Here is a 20,273-nt window from a genome sequence, read left to right on the forward strand (position 1 = left end):
CCGAGGTATGCAGAACAGGCTTCCGAGGATATGAGTGAGGAAAGTGAAAAATAACATTTTAAGTGCTTTATCATTAATAAACGGTTGTGGCCTGTTCTGAAGCATTTTTGAGCAGGCAAAACAAAATGGTGAATTAAGACCCCAGTGAGAGAAAGTGAGGTGACCAAGGATGCATGGAGGTATCCGAGGATGTCCACGATAAAGGATATAATTAAATAAGACCGTTAGTTATCTTAAAAAGGGGTGTTTTAATTAACCCAAACACTCAATTTTCACTCTTGCATTCCGTTGGAGTTCCCTTAATATTCATGCAAAGTTTCAGGCTGTTAGGTTCAGAGACTCAAACAGACAAACAAATGGAGACAGACAGACAGAATAATAAAATCGACGAACCAATGTACTTGAAAAATCTTCGATTTTGCAAGTAACAAACAAATGGAGTAAAAACTGAGTACACCCTTTGTCACCCAGCGATGACGTCATATATCGCCTGGATATGGAATTGGAAAGGAGCGGTGTACAAAAACTCCAGCATGTGTGAATAATTTGAAAATTTCTATAAACCAAATTAATATCAAAAGTGTAAACCATGAAATCCATTTTTAAAAGAGACAGAAGGCCTGGCCACAAATAGCTAATCAAATGGTGGTAAGATTTTATGCGGGGAGACCTGAAGCTCTGACCATCCACAACTCCCCCAGGATGCACACATCTACACTACTTCCAGTATAACAACACATCTTAAAATCCCCCTATGCAAGCTCATCGTTCACCTCCAATCTTTACTCCTGTTCATTGAACTGCCATGTGGAGATGGTTCGGTGGCACTCTTCCCACTGGGGATTTGAACAATTGGTGCATGACCACTCATGCATGCATCCTCCATCCATACCCACCCGAAGGTAACCTAACCCTCATGCAAGGAGGTTACTCTGCTTCCTCCCCTCTTATTTTCAAAATTAATTCATTAATTACCTTGCTTGTTATGAGCAATGATTGCTCCAGTGCCTGACGTCGATATGTTACCCTTTTTGCATCTGCCACCTTGTTCTTCTATGTATGAAAACTCCATCTTGTGTATATTTACCTCCAACACCGAAGGTGAATGTGGTTATGTTTTCACCCCTTTCCATCTGTCTGTCTGTCTGTCTGTCTGTTTGTGTACAGGATATCTCAAAAAGTTGTGGACAGATCCGGATGAAATTTTGTGGACAGGTTCGGTGTATGACCCCGACGAATTGATTTGATTTTGGTGAAGATCCGGATTTGGATCCGCATCTGATATTTTTTTCAGTGATTATTCACCATTGATAGGACCAAACTAATATATAGCACGATGTCTCAAAAAGTTGTGGATGGATTTGGATGAAACTTGGTGGGCACGTTGGGTGTGTGGCAAGGACGAATTGATTGGATTTTGGTGAAGATCTGAATTCGAATCTGGATACGAGAATTATTCAATTTTCAAAGTGATTCTTCACTATTAAGAGGGATGGAGCCAAAAACGATACACAGTTGCAATGTAGAGCATGATATTTAACCTCCGCCATCGAAGATGGACGGAGGTTACTGTTTTCACCCCTGTCTGTTTGTTTATTTGTGAACAGTATTACGGAGAAACTCCTGAACGGATTTCGACGAAACTTGGTGGGGGGATTCGGTATGGTCCAAGGATCATACCATTAGATTTTGGACTTGGTCCAAAGTCCAATATGGCTGCTTATGGCGGCCATTTTGAAAAAATATTTGAATTTTTGTTTTTGCATTTCTACATGTTTTAAGTCATTTCCAACCCCAAAAAAATAATTTGTTAGAGAAAAAAAAATTTTGCAACTCTTTTTCAAAAAAAATTTCGATTTTATTTGAAAAATATTTCAATTTTTTTGGGGCATTTCTACGTGCTATAAGTGATTTCCAACCCCCAAAAAAATTTGTTAGAGAAAAAAAAAGAAATTTTGCACCTTTTTTGTCAAAAAAATTTCGATTTTATTTGAAAAATATTTCATTTTTTTTTTTGGCATTTCTACATGCGCGTCGATCTAGTTTAGTTTATTCAATCGTGGTTCAGTGGCGTCTGATCCGTTTTGACTGACAATGAATGGGATATCAGGTTCACTTAAGTGACCCAGCAGTATTGGTGGTGGAGGTGTTGCACTCCACCGAGTGCTCCCCCTCTAGTTCAAAAATGGATTGGGCCCAACATGTTCTCGTGGATCAGGCATTACTTGGTGGAGGTATGCGTTCCACAGAGTGTCCTTCTAGTTATATTCTGCCACCCTGACTATTAGACCACCCATCAAGCATTGATTTTATCAGCATTAACATCCGAACATGGACGTGGGAGTCGAGACGCCAGATCACTCAATCACTGGCTTCCCTATCACGAACCCCGTCGAAAAGGTGGCACAAGGCGTTGCCAAGCTTACCTGGCCGTGCCCAAAAGTAACGTGCCATGTCACAGTCATGGAAGGCGAGGGAATTTTGAGCGGCCACAGCAAGTGAACCCTCTTTTGACAATCAATTTGTTCGTGGGAGTAGTCCAACATGGCTGTTGGAAGCGCAACGAGTCGAACCACCCTTGTCACAGGTGATTGTTTATTAAACCACGAAACAATGACAGGAAAAGTATTAAAAGTGAAAGTGTATCGGGATCAAATCGTTCAACATAACGAATCTGCCAGCGATAAAACACTCAACTCAGTGTCGTAATTGAATAACAGCAAAGGCCCATTAACTTACCGGAGACAGGATTCTGGGAAATGGGAGGCACAGTACAGGTGCAAGGAAATGAAAAACGGCAAAACAGGGTGTGGTTTCACCTTCAGGTAGATAATAAATACATGATGAGCCTTGGAGTTTCTGCTGGCCTCACATGAATATAAAAATGATAGTTCCAGTGATAGTTCATTTTCAACTTGAAAATATAAATATTTTTCATTGAACTAAAATCCAGGTGATATTGTAACAGAAAAATAAACAAACAAATAAATAAAAACAACAACAACAATCGTTTTTTGTTTATTTCTATGCAGCCTGTGGCTGCCTGGCTGCATCATTTTCTGGGAGTTCAGCTGTGCTGCTGATGCAGTGCCCCTGTTAGCAGCAAGCGGGTACTCATTTTGTTGACCTCAGAAGGATGAGCAGGTTGAGTCAACCTGCCTGGTTTAATTCAACAGCAGTACAGGTCATTGAACTCAAGACCCCGAGGATATTAAGCCAGCCACCTTTTTCATTGAGCCAACTCCAAGCTTCCATAATAATCAGAACGATAATAATTGGATGGTATTTGCAGATTACATACGCCGCACAGTCTTGAGAAGGTCTTGGTGCGAGCAAACTCTTCTGGCGGCACATTTGTAATTAAAATAATTAAATTCAAGTCAAATAGGAGATCAAATAAACAAGGTTCTGTATTGGATTCATCAGAAGGAACCCAAAGAGACAAAAAGCAAAGATGAAGTCATCAAGAGGAACCTGGATAGGATTTTGTTTTCAGCTGCTACTCCTCCACCCTCAAACCCATCCAAGCATTGGCAAGTGAGCCTGATTCAAAAAAGAACCCAGATTTAAAAAAATTAAATAATTCTGAATGCCAGACCACATTTGATCAGGCTGAAATTTAAAATGTATATTCCCCCATCATGACTCGATCATAATTTTGAAGTTTCACATGGATTGATGCAGTGGTTCAAGAAAGATAATTTTTCAACTATTTCCCTTAACTCCAATATGGTTGCTGGACCACGTGACATATCAGTTATTTGTGAACACTCTGGTATCCCCGAGGCTTGGGGAACATGTGGGTGAAGGTTCTCCTCGATCTGTCCAGCCATTCTGGAGAAGAAGACTTTAAAAGGTTTTACGGTAAATCCAATGTGGCTGACAAACCATGTGACCGATGCTATCATGTGTGTGAACCTTTTCTTTCTCATGGACAGTTTCGCCTCGATTTATTCAGCGAATTCACAGAAGATTTTTGAAGGTTTTTTTTTTAAACAATATGGCTGCCAAATCACGTGACCGATGACGTCATTATGTTTTATTTTCTGTGGACCATTTTTTCCTGAGATGACCCTCAAAATTTTTCATACTGATGTGGCATTCTACATTTGCAATTATGACGTCATAATGAGGGCACATATAATGTCATAAAAACCACACCATTACCCATGAGAAGTAGTTGGTTTTTGCGAAGTTTCAATTTTTTCCTTGGTGCAGTTTCAGATACAAGTCAAAAAATTTTACGTTTTTCCAATATGGCTGCCACACCACGTGATATATGACGCATAATTGTCATCACAGCATTGCACATGAGTAGTCGCACCAAAGGTGAAAATTTCGTATCAATACGACAAGCAGTTTCAGAGAAAAACACAAAAGTTCTCTGCGGACAAACAGAAAGACAGACAAACAAACAAATGGACCCAAATGCAATACCCTCTCCTCGAGTGAGGGTAAATAGGAGGGCACTTGGTAGAGCTCATACCTCTGCTATGTAATGCCTGATCCATGAGAACATATCGGGCCCAATACATTTTTGACATAACATGTTATATAATCGTTTTTGGCCCCACCTATCAATGGTGAAGAATCATCTTAAAAATTAAGTAATCATCATATCCAGATCCGGAATCACATCTTTATCAAAATCGAAACAAATCGTCCTTGCCACTCACCCAACCTGTCCACCAAGTTTCAATTGAATAAGTCAACTTTTTGAGATATCGTGCCATGTATTAGTTGAGCCCGATCTCTCAATGGTGAATAATCACTTTAAAAATTCTCGGATACGGATCCGGATTCGAATCTTCACAAAAACTGAAACAATTCTTCCTTGTCACACACCCAACTGGGGTCTGGGTGCTTTGGGGAATCCTGAAAAGTTGTGCAGTGCCATCAAGACCACAATCTTTGAGGTTGCCGGTGGGTGTTTTGGAACTCACCATAGGGCGAAGAATAATTTTGTCTCTCAAGGGACACTGGATACCATTGACCACTGTTGCAGGACCAAGCTTAATAGCAGAGCTGAGCTGTTGAGGGAGTTGAGGCGTAAAACTGTAGGTGCACTAAGGGTGGACAAGGAAGCCTATGTGCGAGGAATCTGTGATGGGGTAGAGCATTCCTTGTGGTTAAGTGATTCTCGTTCAGCTTACAGGGGAATTCGCACATTGTGTTCCTCCAAGCCCATCCTTCAGTGTGCTGCAGCTAGAGCCGAGGGTGGTTGGCTCTTGGCATAAGAGTCTGAAATGAAGGCCGCAGGGCCGATTATTTTGAGTGGCTGTACCAGGCTGATCCACCAGCTGTTGAGCTGGATGTCAGAGGTATTACTATCCCTATTGCTGACTCACCATCCAACTGTGATCCACCTTTATTTGTGGAAAAAACAGGCTGCCGTGACCTGGTTGAAATGGGGTAAAGCTCCTGGGATTTGTGGCATCCATGCTTAACTTTTCAAGGCTGGTGGAAATGCTGAACTCATGTCATTGCATGCAGTTCTTTGCTCTGCCTGAGATACAGTGGTCATCCCAACTGACTTTAAGAGGGGCCTTGTTGTCCCTCTCGGGAAAGAGAAGGGTGATCGCCAGGACCGAAACAAATACCGAGGGGTGATGTTGCTCTCAGTGCTGGACAAGGTCTTTGCTTGGATAATTATTGATGGGGTTCGCCACCATCTGCTTGAGCACGATCACCCAGAGCAGTCAGGCTTAACAAAAAGAGGTCAATGATTGACCGTATCCTTGCCCTTTGGGTCCTCACTGAATGCAGATGAGAGTTTTTGCAGGGGCTGCTTGCAGCCTATGTTGATCTCTGCAAAGCGTTCAATTCAGTGAATTGGGATGCACTCTGGATGATTCTTGGGCTTGTTGGGGCGCCAGCAAAACTGACCAATCTGATGTCTGAACTATACTCAAGTACTGAGGGTGCTGTGAGATGTGCTGATAGCATCTCCAACTTATTCAGAGTTGTTACTGGAGTTCATCAGGGGTGTGTGCTGTCCCCCACACTTTTCAGTGCTTGTATGGACTGGATTCTGGGGAGGATGTCAAAGAGATCAAGCTGTGGTGCATCGTTTGGGAATGTCAAGATCTCTGACCTTAATTTCGCAGATGATGCAGTCATCTTTGCGGAGACTCTGAATATCCTTTTGGGGGCACTCAAGATGCTGAATGAGGAGTCAGAGCGTCTGAGCTTATTGGTTTCCTGGGTCAAAACTAAGATCAAGGCTTTCAATGACATCTTGAATGCTGCTGCCTTGTCTGTACCTGTTTGGGGTGAGGATGTTGATGTCACAGAGATTCACTTACCTTGGCAGTGATAGTCATGTCTTTGCTGGTTGTTAGCCAGAGGTCAATTGACGTCTGGGTTGGACAGGGGAGTCATGGATTCCCTGGATCATGGGGTGTGGCGTTGGCGGTACCTGTACAGGATGATGAAAGTCCGAGTCTTCAGGTCCTTGGGGCTTCTAGTCTTGCTCTACGAATGTGAGATTTGGACTCTGACCAGGGATCTGAGATGGAGACTTAATTCCTTTGGTAGCAGGCCTCTTAGGAGAATCCTTAGTTATCACTGGTCGGACTTTGTTTCCAACGAGCAGTTGCTGAGAGAGACTCAAGTGAGATATCTTACCTGCATAGTCCATGAGCATCAGCTGCAGCTGTATGGACATGTGGCTCATTTTCCTGACGCCGATCCTGCTCACCAGATTCTTTCAGCGACGGAGCCTCGTGAATGGAGGAGGCCAATGGGTCGACCACGTGCCTCGTGGTTGCAGCAGATCCATTGGCATCTCAAGGAGATGAGGATGGACCAGGAATCTGCCTCGGTGATGGCCAGACAGAGGCCCCTGGAGTACCAGCAGAAAGTTGATGCAATGATGCGCTGCTCTCGTACATGCTCCCATACCTGACCTGACACACCCTACGTGTCCACCAAGTTTCATCCGAATTCGTCCACAACTTTTTGAGATATCCTGCACACAGACAAAGAAACTGCCAAACAAACAGACAGAAATAGGTGAAAATTTAACCTCCTTCACCTTCGGTGGTGGAGGTAAAATAGATATCTGTGTTCTCAAAGCAATTGCCAAGAGTAAGCCTCCCTGGCTGTGGGGGGTTACCCCTGGCCCGTGATTTAATGATGGCCATATTTTTATTTTGGACCACCATATGACCATGACCTTCAATATTTAGGAATAGTGTTTAAGTTAAAAGACGTGTCTCCATCTACAATTTATCGATAAAACTCAACCTCATGAAAATCGGAGGAAAATTATTCGTTATGATTAAAAGGTGTTTTTGTTAATTAGATCACAATCCGAAAAAGTAGGTCAAGGATATTCATGAAATATCAGTGGTACAAGTTCAATACAAGTCCACTATTATGATGCAAGATCATTTTGGAAAGCCAATCGATCTTTGAGATTCTACATTGACAAATTTGAGTGACAAGAAAATGCATTATTTTTTTCATATTGCCATTTGACCTTGACCTTTAACCTGGAGAGGTATAATGTAAATTAAGCGTAAATGCACCTGATATGGGCTATCTACTGAGGGGAATTTTGTCCCGCACAAACCTTAGTCAGGTTTTGGTGAAAAATGTTAAGATGTCTATAATTAGGTCATGACCTTAAAATAGGTCAAGCTCAAAAAAAAAGCGAACCCCACATACTTTGTATTCCCATTGTTGAGGCAAAATTTCATTCCGAAAGTCCTCTGACATTGGCAGAAAAAAGAGAGGAAAACCTAAATGTTGGTTTAGTATCCTATGGATTTAAGACCTTGACCTTTAACTCGGAGGGATATGCCCATTAACCTAAATGGTGGTTCCTCAGTGTGTAAGACGTTGACCTTTAACCCAGAGGGTTATGATGCAAATTAACATTAAATGAGCCTTACTCTCAGCTACCTAGCAAGGACAATTCCGTTCTGATTACTCAAAGCTTAGTCAAGTTCTGGTGGAAAATGTTAAAATGTCTATGGTTAGGTCATGCATGACATGTTCTTTTCTTTTTCGTCGCTTCACAGTTTCAGTGGAGGGGAGGATATGTTTGCGTTCTGTCTGTTCATCCCACCTGTGGTTTTTCAGACTTTTTCCCATATCCTTTTGGGAAAGGATATTGGAAATTAACATATTCAACTGAAACTTAGTGCATGGCTTTATTATGATAAGTTACAGAACAAGTTCGACTTTCAGGGCGTTTCGTCAATATTTCACAGAGTTTTACGTTATACCCTTTTTGGACTTGGAAAATATCACATCGGTAGGGGAGATGTATTACAAAGTAATTATTGCTCTTGTTTTTTCTGACTTGAATAATAATATCCAATGTCTGTGTCATTTTTGTGTCTCCTCCAAAAGCATTGGTCGCACAAAATTGAAAATGGTACCATATTAATCACCAAACAACCAGGCAGTGAAATGTCAATTTTTTGGGGATTTGGACGAAAAACATTTTTATTCACATTGATAAATGCCCAGACAAAGCCAGTGTGAATTATGCTTTGCATGGTCTCGCGATAAGTACCAAAAAAATTCTGATTGGTTGTGCGAGGCAAGGTTCACTTTGATTTGCTCCTGACAAGTGACATCAACACACCCTAACCCTAAATTGTTTCTCTTTCTTCAAATTGAAAAAAATATGAAAAATAAAGTTATAAGCAACACAACATGAAGTGGATTTTCGCTGCCTTGGAGCTTGCTATTTTAACGATAAGTTAGACATGCAAGGATTGTGTTCAGTGTCTGCGGCCATAGAAAATTGTTTCAAGATAACATTGGCAGCAGTTGTTGCAAAACTTAGATGAGAAGCTATAATTAACGTGTCTGGGGCCCTGCAGCACATTTCAACATTTTCAATTTTCTGCTCTTGGAGTGGGGAGAGATGGTCAACAATTCCACCATGCTTCCACCATCTACCAAAACATCCCCTCTTATACCCCAAGTCCCAGTGTGTGTTCGTAAAGAAATGGCTCTTTACTCTTTTACACTTTCATTGGGAAGTCAAAAGCAGGCAAACTTCGGAGAACTGGAGCAAAGATTGTCGTATCATAGACAATCCAAATTCACATAACAGACTCACCATCATTGATTCAGTAAACTGTTTGGATGGAGACTTTATCAACAATGGTGTTGAAGTTAAAAAATCAATCACTTGTTCGCAAAATGTCACGTGCAAGTTCAGCAACTAATTATTTAACCAGACTCAGTGGTGTCATGGATGCAGTGTCCACTCTGATTCCAAGAGGTCAGCGGTTTAACCATGGATGAGTCATGCCAATGAATTTTAAAATGGTGTGTGCTGCTTAAGGCCCAGTCACACCTTGACGTTTTAGCCAGCGATGGCAACGTATTAAAATGTATGCAAAACGCTGGCTTACGTTGAACTTTTTATGTTTTTTTTTAAAGATTCGGACGTATTCATAGCGACTTGGTCTTATGTATAACGCATTGGTAACGGACACAGAACGTTTCGTTGTGTTATAGATAACTTATACCAACGAATGCTGAACCTGTTGTCGGCCTACACAACCGATGCCCAACGATAGTCTAACTTAGGCATAGCGCGTTGCACGCATCGCCGACGATGTCGTGACATAGCCTATTAAAAGGCTGACGCACAACGATTCGAATCATAACTGCCGTAGAAATGGAAGTGTCAACATCGCGGTCACACCTTGGCGATCTTGCCAGCATATGCCGACCTAAGAAAAATGTGTCTAAAACGTTGGGGCACGTCAAATACGGTATGAGTAAGTTTGGTATACGTGAGTAGAACGCTAAAGTATGCTATCATACGTCGTAGTAAGTAGAGTACGTCAAGAAATTTTAAACATGTTCAAAATTTTACGACGTACTCAGCGTATGACACACGTTCCGCATGCGATGGGGATAAGTTTTACACACGATATGTGGACGCTTACACACGTCCACAAAGGCTACTTATAAGCTACTCATAAGTCGAAACACATTCGCGGTAATGTCTTTTTTTACGCGAAACTTATTTCTAACTTATGTTTGACGTGCTTTGAACCAATTATTTACGTAGTCCCAACACACATCGACGTATGTAGACGTATTCCAATGACGTCTTCCAGTCGACAAAAAAATAAATGAACGTGTTTCTAGCTTACAACTGCCATATAAAGACGTGTTCCCAGCGGTTTTGGGAATTGGTATATAAAATGCTGCTCATAAAAGGGGAACCCAACAGTGTTTTCGAGTCCTTTTTGAGTCGATGTCCATGTCAGCAGTAACAGTATCAGTATCAGTATTAGTATTACTATTAGTATTAGTAAGAGTTTGTTCATGTTGGCAGTAGTAGGTGAGTGTGAGGGGGAGGGTGTGGGTTATGATGGATCGTCCATGCGTTTAAGGATTTAACGATTTAAATGATAAACTCAACGATTTAAATGGCTGCATCTCCACTATTGAAAGTAGACGCTTGTGCTCAACAATTGGATTTTTTTTTACACTCAACGACTTTTAAACGGTACCACTCAACTATTTTCATTGTTTACAATGAACGATTTAAATTGCTGTCACTCACCTTTGTTTTTTGACGCTGGGGTTTTGAAATTTGAAGAGTTTCTTCTGAACGTGTTAAAACGCTCAAACTCGACTATTTTAAATAGACGCTGCCGATGGACAATTGGAATCATAGCCAAGCTAGACATCGAAGTGTGAACATCCTCGTCATGCCGAAGAAAAGTTTGAAGAATGCTGCAAATAAGTGTCCTGGCTGTGGCCGTGGACGCTGACGCACGGACGATCCATTATACCGACGTCTTTCAGCCTATGAGTAACTTAAAAGTAACGTCTGTCGATGTGTAGCAACGATCGCGTAAGGTACCAACAACACGTTAATCATAGGTTAGAAATAAGTTTCGGGTACGCTAAACATTACCTCGGCGTGTCTCAACTTATGATTAACTTACAAGTAGCATGTGTTGACGTCTGTCAACGATCGCAGACCGTGCATACAACTTGTGGCCAGCGTAGCGGAACGTGTGAGTCATACGCCGGCATACGTCGTGAAATTTCAAGCATGAAAAAATTTGAGGACAACCGAAAAGTACAACGTTTAAAGCCAACATACAACGACGTATGGCAGTGTTTTTCAGCATGCTCTCAATGTTATCAAAACTTACCCATAACGTATTCAACGTGTGCCAGCGTTTTAGAAAAAAAATTCAAAAATCGGCATACGTTGGCTAAAACGTCAAGGTGTGACCGGGCCTTTACGTGCTTGACACCCGGAATTTTAAAAGGATAGGATATCAGACACTGTATCCTAAATACCGTGGGGTATTTTAACCCTGCTGAGGACCAAGGTTATCTCGGAGGTAAGAGTGTACCCTGGAGGATTAGATGTTGTGTGAAACGAGTGGGGTTTATTTAATTGTGTGATTCATGTTTACATAATAATGTATGGTCAAAGGGATTTATTTAATTGTGTGGTTCATGTTTACATAATAATGTATGGTCAAAGGTCAAAAGTGTTGTTAACTGGTGCTCAGTCGACATATAGGATGTTGTCCGCCAAAGACACGGGCAACACAAGTGCAAAAACAAGCCTCTGATAGCTTTGACAAGCCTCAAACACTACCTGAACTCTTTTTAATTTTCAAAGCTGTCGACAGCGTCACCTCATCTGGCTGGACCATGTACTCCTTCATCAAAACTTATTAAAAACGAAGAGAAAAACGGCAAGCATAGCTTCAGGAATGGCCACCATTTTCAATGTTGTGACAGTAATGCGAATGCAGCCACTGTAAAGCAAAGCAATGTGGGTCCAACTCAGTTTACAAGATGCTAATCACAAATGTACATTCAGAGAAGCCACTGAAGTCCCCTGAGGAAGCTTTCCCAGGTTAAGAAAACCATGGTTTCGCAAAACTGGTATGAACGGGATGGAGGGGGTAAAGAAACGTTGGGTATAAAAACTTTCCCCAGGGTGTACAACAGTGTGGAGTGTGAAATGAGTAATACAGACGAAGAGTTGGGCCATGATGAGGCCTTGCATGTTCTGTGCAGTATTATATTTTCTTGATCTGTTTACCAAATGCCACGGGAACAATGCAGAACACAAGAGTCATTGTGTGGCAAATTTTATTTTTTTTGACCTCTTTTCCAACTTTTGTTATTATTCACACATTTAAGTTTAGGAGTGTACAAAATGGGTGTTCTGTCACAATATTCACCGGTATTCCCTACTGTGACTTCTCCTTTTGTTGATACCAAATTTGATCACTGGCAGGTACATTTAATCAAATGTTTTGAATGATAATTTTTCCAAAAGGTTACCTCCAGTTTTTTTTCTGAAACAACAAATTTATGTGCAGAGGAATACTGGGATTACACACGTTTGGCATAGTTTGTGGTGATCATCTCGTATTTTCCTCATCTTCCAATGGCCTCTTTAGTCCCTTCTCAGAAGAAAAGTTTGTTTTGACCAACTGCTCCAGTTTTTCGAGTGAGTTCGTAGTGTTACAAAATCTCCAAATTTATGGAAGGATCGATGGTGGAGAATCGGATTTACCTCCAAAATCACTTCGATAATTTGGAGTGTGAAACTGGTACAAGTGATCACAGATGCTGAGTCATGCATGCCTCAAGTCTGTGATATATTGTTCTTGATATTACTCTCCTCATTTTGTTTATATTCTTCATTCAAGGTTTACCAACATAGTAATTATACCATAGTCAGATATTTCAGGATTAAACGGAAAATGGTTGAGAACTGAACTTCCACAATCAAGAACATTCTAAATTTACAAAAACTTTTTGATATAAAACATGATTACTAAATATTTGAAATCTGAATATCCTGTGAAGAGTGTGATGAAACAACTCAGCACTGAGTTATGGAAGGTGAGTGTGTTCATGAACTGTGTTGGCTTGAGGTGGTACGGATATAGCACAGGCATCATGGGTCAATTTGCCTCCTCTTGTGACAAGTTATCGTCGTATTAATTTTTATGTAACATCTGCATGATTGTGCTCAACATCTGATGCCAGAGATGTCTGAACTCCACCATCATCTCCATCCTTTTCTCCATCATTCTTTCCATTGTTCGACAATGGAGCATTCATCGGTATGTTTTCCTCTGCAGTGTTATTTTCAATATTCTCTTTCCAACAGAACCTGTTAAATGGACAGATTGTGGAAATTAAGATTCAAACTGGAAACACAAGATTATTATAATTATGTTAATGTGTAAAATAAAACGAATGAGGAAATATAATAAAACAAATAATGATAACAAACATAATAGTGAAATGTGCGAAACCAGAATTTCCTGTGAAAATTTTTATAAAACACTCAACCTTTGTTAACTTTCTATAAAATATATTTTTGTCTCTGTTGTTAATCATTGTGATTCACTCTTGCTTTCTTTAAAATGAACCGATGTGTGCAATTTAAAGCTAAATGTTCAAAATTTCATATTTTTGTGGACAGATTGCTCATTATTATTCTTTTGTGTTCAGTCTCTGGCTTCTGGTTGCATCATTGCTGGGAGCACAGCTGTGCTGCTGATGCAGTGGCACCTGTTTCCAGTAAGCTGGTACTCATTTTGCCGACCTTGTAAGGATGACAGGCTGAGTCAACCCCACCTGTTGTTAGTTAGCGACACAACAGAGGCTCAAACTCAAGGCCCTTGGACTTGTAGGTGGTCACCTTCACCATTAAACCAACACCTGGCTTAAAGTTTGCACAAATGTCAAGTGAACATGATGTGTTGAGGAAGCATAACCATGACAGGCCAAATTGCCTCCGCCGATGTCCACGTTACTTGTCTATCATGTAATGTTCTATACTAATAAATGTGTGTGTGTGTGTGTGTGTGTGTGTGTGTGTGTGTGTGTGTTCACAAAGCATGACATAATCTCACTGCTGACTCCCCGACCCCAATCTATCTCTATCTCTATCTCTATCTCTATCTCTATCTCTATCTCTATCTCTATCTCTATCTCTATCTCTATCTCTATCTCTATCTCTATCTCTCTCTATCTCTATCTCTATCTCTATCTCTATCTCTCTCTCTCTCTCGGGTTTGCTCCAGACATGTCTGGACAAGAGTTGCTCTGGAAGGCTTGGCTCCAGATTCGTCTGGACAGTGTTTGCCTCCAAACATGTGTTTGCCTTCCCCCCTCTTTATTCCCATCAACAAATTGACGGGTGGCATTTTCCAGTGAGAAATAGATTCAAGGCAAAAATCCAAATAAATGCACAAAGACACTTCAACACAAAAAAGAAAGAAAAATTTAATCACAAAAAATTATATTCAACGTCTTACCTTGGAAAAAGTCAGAAATGCACGTTTATTATTTTAATATTTTATTGACATTTGGGAGTGTATTAAAATTGATGATACCTTCAATGACTTAAAAATGTGTTTTAAAATGTTGTCATGAAAGTTTGGCTTGTTGTAAAAGCAAAAAAGGTCGTTAAACAAATAGGAGGGTGGGGGGGTAATGTCATATGTATGTATATATATATCTTCTTCTTCTTCTTCTTTCGGCTGCTCCCGTTAGGGGTCGCCACAGCGGATCATCCATTATGATCCGCATAGTGATTTGGCACATGTTTTACGCCGGATGCCCTTCCTGACGCAACCCTGGTCGCCTCTTACGACACAGGGATATGGTACACCTATTTTAACTGGGGTATACACCGGCCCAGTATACTGGTACTCATTTCGCCGACCTCGGAAGGATGACAGGCTGAGTCAACCCCCTGGTGTATTAATTCAGTGGCTCAATGGGGCTTGAACTCAGGACCTCTTGGATCCCAAGCCGCTGCCCTAACCACTGCGCCAACACCAGACTCATGTATGTATATATATATATATATATATATATATATATATATATATATATATATATATATATATATATATATATATATATACATATATATATACATATACATATATGCACAGTATATATATATATATATACATATACATATATGCACAGTATATATATATATATATATATATATATATATATATATATATATATATATATATATATATATATATATATATATATATATATATATATATATATACATACATGAGCCTGGTGTTGGCGCAGTGGTTAGGGCAGCGGCTTGGGATCCAAAAGGTCCCGAGTTCAAGCCCCGTTGGGCCACTGAATTAATACACCAGGGGGTTGACTCAGCCTGTCATCCTTCCGAGGTCGGCGAAATGAGTACTAGTGCACTGGGCCAGTGTATACCCCGGTTAAAATAGGTGTACCATATCCCTGTGTCATAAGAGGCGACCAGGGTTGCGTCAGGAAGGGCATCCGGTGTAAAACATGTGCCAAATCACTATGCGGATCATACGGATGATCCGCTGTGGCAACCCTGAACTGGAGCAGCCGAAAGATGAAGAAGAATATATATATATATATATATATATATATATATATATATATATATATATATATATATATATATATATATATATACATATACATATACAAAAAGCACGGTCTGTGAGACGGTAAAAGATTACATGCCTATTAATCACATCCTGTTTGAATGTTAATTCCCCAAGATTCTTAAGACCCCAAAAGACACCAAAGATGCAAAATAACCTGAAGACTCAAAAGACCCCGAGGACCTAAAAAGACTCCAAAGACCCCAAGGACTCAAAAGACCCAGATAACCCCAAATTTGCTGAGGACCCAAAAGACCCCAAGGACCCAGAAGTCCCCAAGGATCCCAAAATCCCCAAGGACCGCAAAGACCCTGAGGACCCAAAAAGACTCAAAAGTTGCAAAAGACCCTAAAGATACAAAAGCCCCCAAGGTCCCAAAAGACCCTGAAAACCCCAAAATAACCCTAAAGCCCCAGAAGACCCTTTGACCTTAACACTATTTTGACCCATTACACCCTTCAGACAAATTAGACAGCTTAGACCCTTGACCATTTAGACCACTTGGACCTTCTTTTATCACAAATCAATATTAAGTACATATATCACCTATATTACAAATAAATTTGTACAAAAGAAATGTTTGTATTATGTTTGGTATGTAAATCATGTGAACACAGCAAATCTTGGGCATCAATCTCTGCAAAGATGTGTGGAGAGGCGAGCGTAGCAAGCCGATCCACACCAGTTGTAAATAAAGCAAAGGACCAATATTGTTTTGTATTTAGTTCAAGACCTTCTCATTAATTGTTCTCACCAATGTTTTCGTTTGCAGAAATAAAAGGCAACAGCAACAGCAACAGAAATTACCATGACAAGAGTCACAACCACAGCAGCAACAATGTGACTTGAACCGTTCTGGGGCAATGCAGTAGCTGGTGCTGGGAGAGAAGATGTCAGTGGTGGAGAAGTTGTTCATGGTGTTGTGGTTTCCGTGGAATGTAAATCAGCAACAGACCAAGTTAATGAGCACAGATCATGTTATTACAACATTATTATGATTAATACTATAAAGAAACCCATCCTCATGGAAGGGTTAATTCCCACACTTTTATGATTTCAGTGGCATATTATATTATGCTGTCACAATCACAGCGGGAGACCGAGTTTTGAGTGTTTTCTCCACAACCGCTTGAGCAATTAACACAAAACCTTCAACATCGGCCCATGGAGAATGTTTTTTTGAACAAAGTAACAAGGTCATTGGATGGAAAATGTGGCCGCCGTTCCAAAAAGCCTGTTTTTTTGTAGGAATGGGTTGCAGGATGTTCCACATATCAGGAATGAGAGGCCACAAACTCACTTTGCTCAGCCTCAGCCAAATTATTCCAGCGATTATTTGCCAATTACCTCATCAGCTCCAGCTGGCAATTGCCTCATTTGGATTGGCTCCTCTTTCATATGCTGTGCAGGAGGTTCATATGTTAATGTTGGAGCGTCGGAGCCTCTACTCTCTCCAAAATAGATTCCTCACCCTGCTCTCACACCACTTGTAGCTCTGTCCAACCTAAGTACTTCCTTGGTGCTGAAGGTATGGTTGATGGTTTGCAGATGAGAATACTCACCGAGTCTTGAATACGTCTGTGGGGCTCGGCCAACGGTGCTGGCTCATCCGGGGTTTCAGGGACCATTGGGTCTCCCTGATATGATAATCTTTGCAGTACACCTGATCACCTCTTGCACCACACACCACATTACTTTTCATTCACCTCTGGGCTGGTGCTCCAGCCTCTCACCTTTCTCAGCTTCACGCTGTGGAAACCAAGGCGTTTAGGATCATTGGCATCTCCCGCGATGAGGCTGAGCCTTTGGGTCTTACACTCTCTCACCGCAGGCAGGTTGGTGGTCTTTCTTTCTTCTACCATCTCCTCTCTGGCCTCACCCCCCCCCGCTTTGGCTGAGATATCCCCCCTCCCATATTTCTGCAGGGCACTCTCGGAGTGCCAGCAACCCCCTTCTGGTAAAACTACCAAAACCTAGAATCACTGCTCACCTTCATTCTTTCATTCCTCTTTTTTCCCGCCTTTGGAACAAACTTCCACACTCTCTTCAATCCCATGCTTCCCTTGAAGTCTTTAAAACAGCTGTTCACCACCATCTCTTATGTCCCATCCAAAACCAAGATCTTTTTGACCCCCATAAATCCACCCCAAACCCACCTCCTTCAAAATTGCCTGCTTTCTTTCGTGAAAGTTCCAGTCATGTAACGACCTGAAAATCCCTGCAGTGTCCATCTTGTTTAGCCTCTGTAACCCACCCCATCCCTCTCCCTTCCACAGATCTCCTATCTATGTTCCCCACTGTTTTGTCCTTCTCTCTCCCACCCCGTTCTCCTTTTCCCCTTGTATGTTCTGTGTGCTCGCTCTCATACAAGCTTCAACATTGAATACAAAATTAGGGATTTGTGGAGGTGGGATGGCTCATCCCTCAAGTGCATAACTTGTTGCCTCAGGGTATTTTCAGCCTTGAAGACAGTGAAAATCCCAAGCCTTGAGGAAAATCATTTTTCCCTTTCCAATAGACCCGCAACATAAGATATGGTGATGAAAGTTATTTTTTCTTGGCCTGCATACCTTTTTAGGCAGTTCAACTCCAAGTAAAGCTCATCTGGAGGAAACCACACTTTTGAAGCACTTGTCTGATGTTTTGTTTTTTTACCCTTAGCAATATTTCTTGGATCATGAACAAAAGAATCGATTCAATTGACAAGGATCCACATCACTGAAAGTTTGTGAACTAATGGGTACTGAGAATCAAACTGGTGAGGTCATGGTTTGTTTAGGTTCACATTAAATACACACAGATTCAAGGAGCCCCCTTTTATGACTTGTACGACAAGGTCTCAAAGGCTAACTTATTGTCTTTACATCCTTCCTGCGTGAACACAATGTTGGAATCAATATCATCGATGAATGTACATAAATCATGCCGTTGTGATTTGTAAAGAACTACCAATTTCGTCAACGTATCTCAGCCAAATCCGTGGCATGATACTAGGAAAATATGACAAGATTTTAAATTCAAACTCCTGCATGTGCAAGTTCTATGAGTGAGAAGGGTGAATCCATAGCACATCCATGCTGTTGTATATTGTGTTGTTCTTTGAATGAGAAATAGATGGTTTGAAAGGTGGAGTACAGTGACATTGCATCCATTAACAAAACGGCTTAGCTGGCAATGGCTTCAGTTGGATTTGGCCTCTTATTATTCTCTACGGCAGTGTCACATTAATCGGGTGCTTGTGGAGATTCGTCGTCATCTGTCATGCATGTGAGCAGCAAAGGTCACGTGTAACTCAACAGCACTCATCATGGAATATTCATCGCGAACGATCAACACGACACTCTGGCACAGCAAAAAGCGGGAGCTATTGCCAATCCAACTGAGGCTATTGCCAGCTGAAGCCGATGGGTAATCAGCACAATGTCGCAGGAGTGAGTTCAATTTGAATATTTGGTTTAAGGTCTCATCATAAAGTCTTAACTTACGTATCATAACTTTCATCAATTTAGGATTATAATTAATAGTACTTTCATCAATCGAAATTTTCACAAATCTTGCAAAAAATGATAAAATTATTGTCAATTGCAAAACAGACAAGGGAAGGATTACCTGTGATTGTAAGATTCACCAAGGTGTGCTTTTCCCTCAGACCCTGAGAATAGTAGGTCCATTCACACTTGTACACTCCTGAATCGTCGAGACGAAGATCTTCAATTGTAATGGATGCGTCTCCTTTAGTCAAATCTCCAATGAACTTCACTCGCTCGTATCCCTCATTATGAATTTCATCATTTGTGTAATCTGTAATCTGTGGGATCACAGCAGCTAAGCACAGTCAGCCTTTACATCATGAGTTCCACAATAGTTTGACTCAGGCCCTTTGAGCCAATTCCATAAAGTAGAGGATTTTTAAACCACATTGTCACCCCCACCTCCACCATCCACAAGTATTCCACATACAAGGCACTCCCATCCAAACCCATAAACACGCTCCTCATATCCCGATTTCCTCTTAACTTCCCGCTCCTCGCACACTCCACAAACACTGCTTTCACTCAGCTTTCTCTCCTTCATTCATTTCTCCCCTTTTTTTTTTTTTGTATACCTTGGTCGAGGCTCGTATGAGAGCTAACACACAACTCACAGCAAGGAGGCATGAGACAAGAGGGGTGGGAGTGGAAGGGACAAAACAGTGGGGAATAGACACATTAGGTGAACTGTGGAAGGGAGAGGGATGGGGATGGGACAGGGAACATGGCGAAGAGAAGATGGAGATTTCAGGGACTTTCAGGAAGGAAAGCAGGGGAATTGAAGGAAGTGGGCTTGGGTGGATTATCGGGGGTAGAAAAGATCGAGGATTTGGATGGGGGAAGATAAGAGGTGGTGGTGAACAGCTGTTTTGAAAGCCTGGAGGGAAGAATGGGAAAGAATAGAGTGAGGAAGTTTATTCCAAAGGCGGAAAAAGGGGGAATGAAAGAGTGAAGATGAGCAGTGATTCGTGATTTTGGTAGTTTTACCAGAAGGGGGTTGTTGGCGGACCTTGAGCGCCCTGTGGAAATGTGGTGGGGACAAATTGCAGAGAGAGCAGGGGGGCATGGCTGGAGAGGAGTCGGTAGAAGACAGAAAGACCACCGACCAACCTGCGGTGATTGAGTGAGAGGCCCAAAGACTTAGCTTCATTGTGGGAGATGCCGATGATCTTAAATGCCCTGGTTTCGACAGCGTGAAGCCGAGAAAGGTGGGAGGCAGGAGCACCAGCCCAGAAGGGAGAGCAGTACTCCATCAGGCTACGGAAAAAAGCTTTGTAAGTGGTCATGAGCT

General features: G+C 41.4%; 1 protein-coding gene across 1 annotated transcript in view; it reads right to left on the minus strand.

The window, feature by feature from the left end:
• LOC147020379 (uncharacterized) overlaps positions 1 to 20,273 on the minus strand; it is an 88,857-nt gene that overhangs the window by 60,614 nt on the left and 7,970 nt on the right. Inside the window, exons 3-6 of the mRNA XM_085893784.1 lie at positions 19,062 to 19,260; positions 16,207 to 16,330; positions 12,982 to 13,147; positions 2,740 to 2,942 (exon numbers count right to left, since the gene is read on the minus strand). Coding sequence (XP_085749910.1) covers positions 2,740 to 2,942; positions 12,982 to 13,147; positions 16,207 to 16,330; positions 19,062 to 19,260 — 692 coding nt within the window. The remainder of the gene's footprint in view (positions 1 to 2,739; positions 2,943 to 12,981; positions 13,148 to 16,206; positions 16,331 to 19,061; positions 19,261 to 20,273) is intronic.

The sequence above is a fragment of the Eptatretus burgeri genome, chromosome 9, assembly GCF_056783735.1.
Source record: "Eptatretus burgeri isolate ZD-2024b chromosome 9, Ebu_testis_v1, whole genome shotgun sequence".
Classification (NCBI taxonomy): domain Eukaryota; kingdom Metazoa; phylum Chordata; class Myxini; order Myxiniformes; family Myxinidae; genus Eptatretus; species Eptatretus burgeri.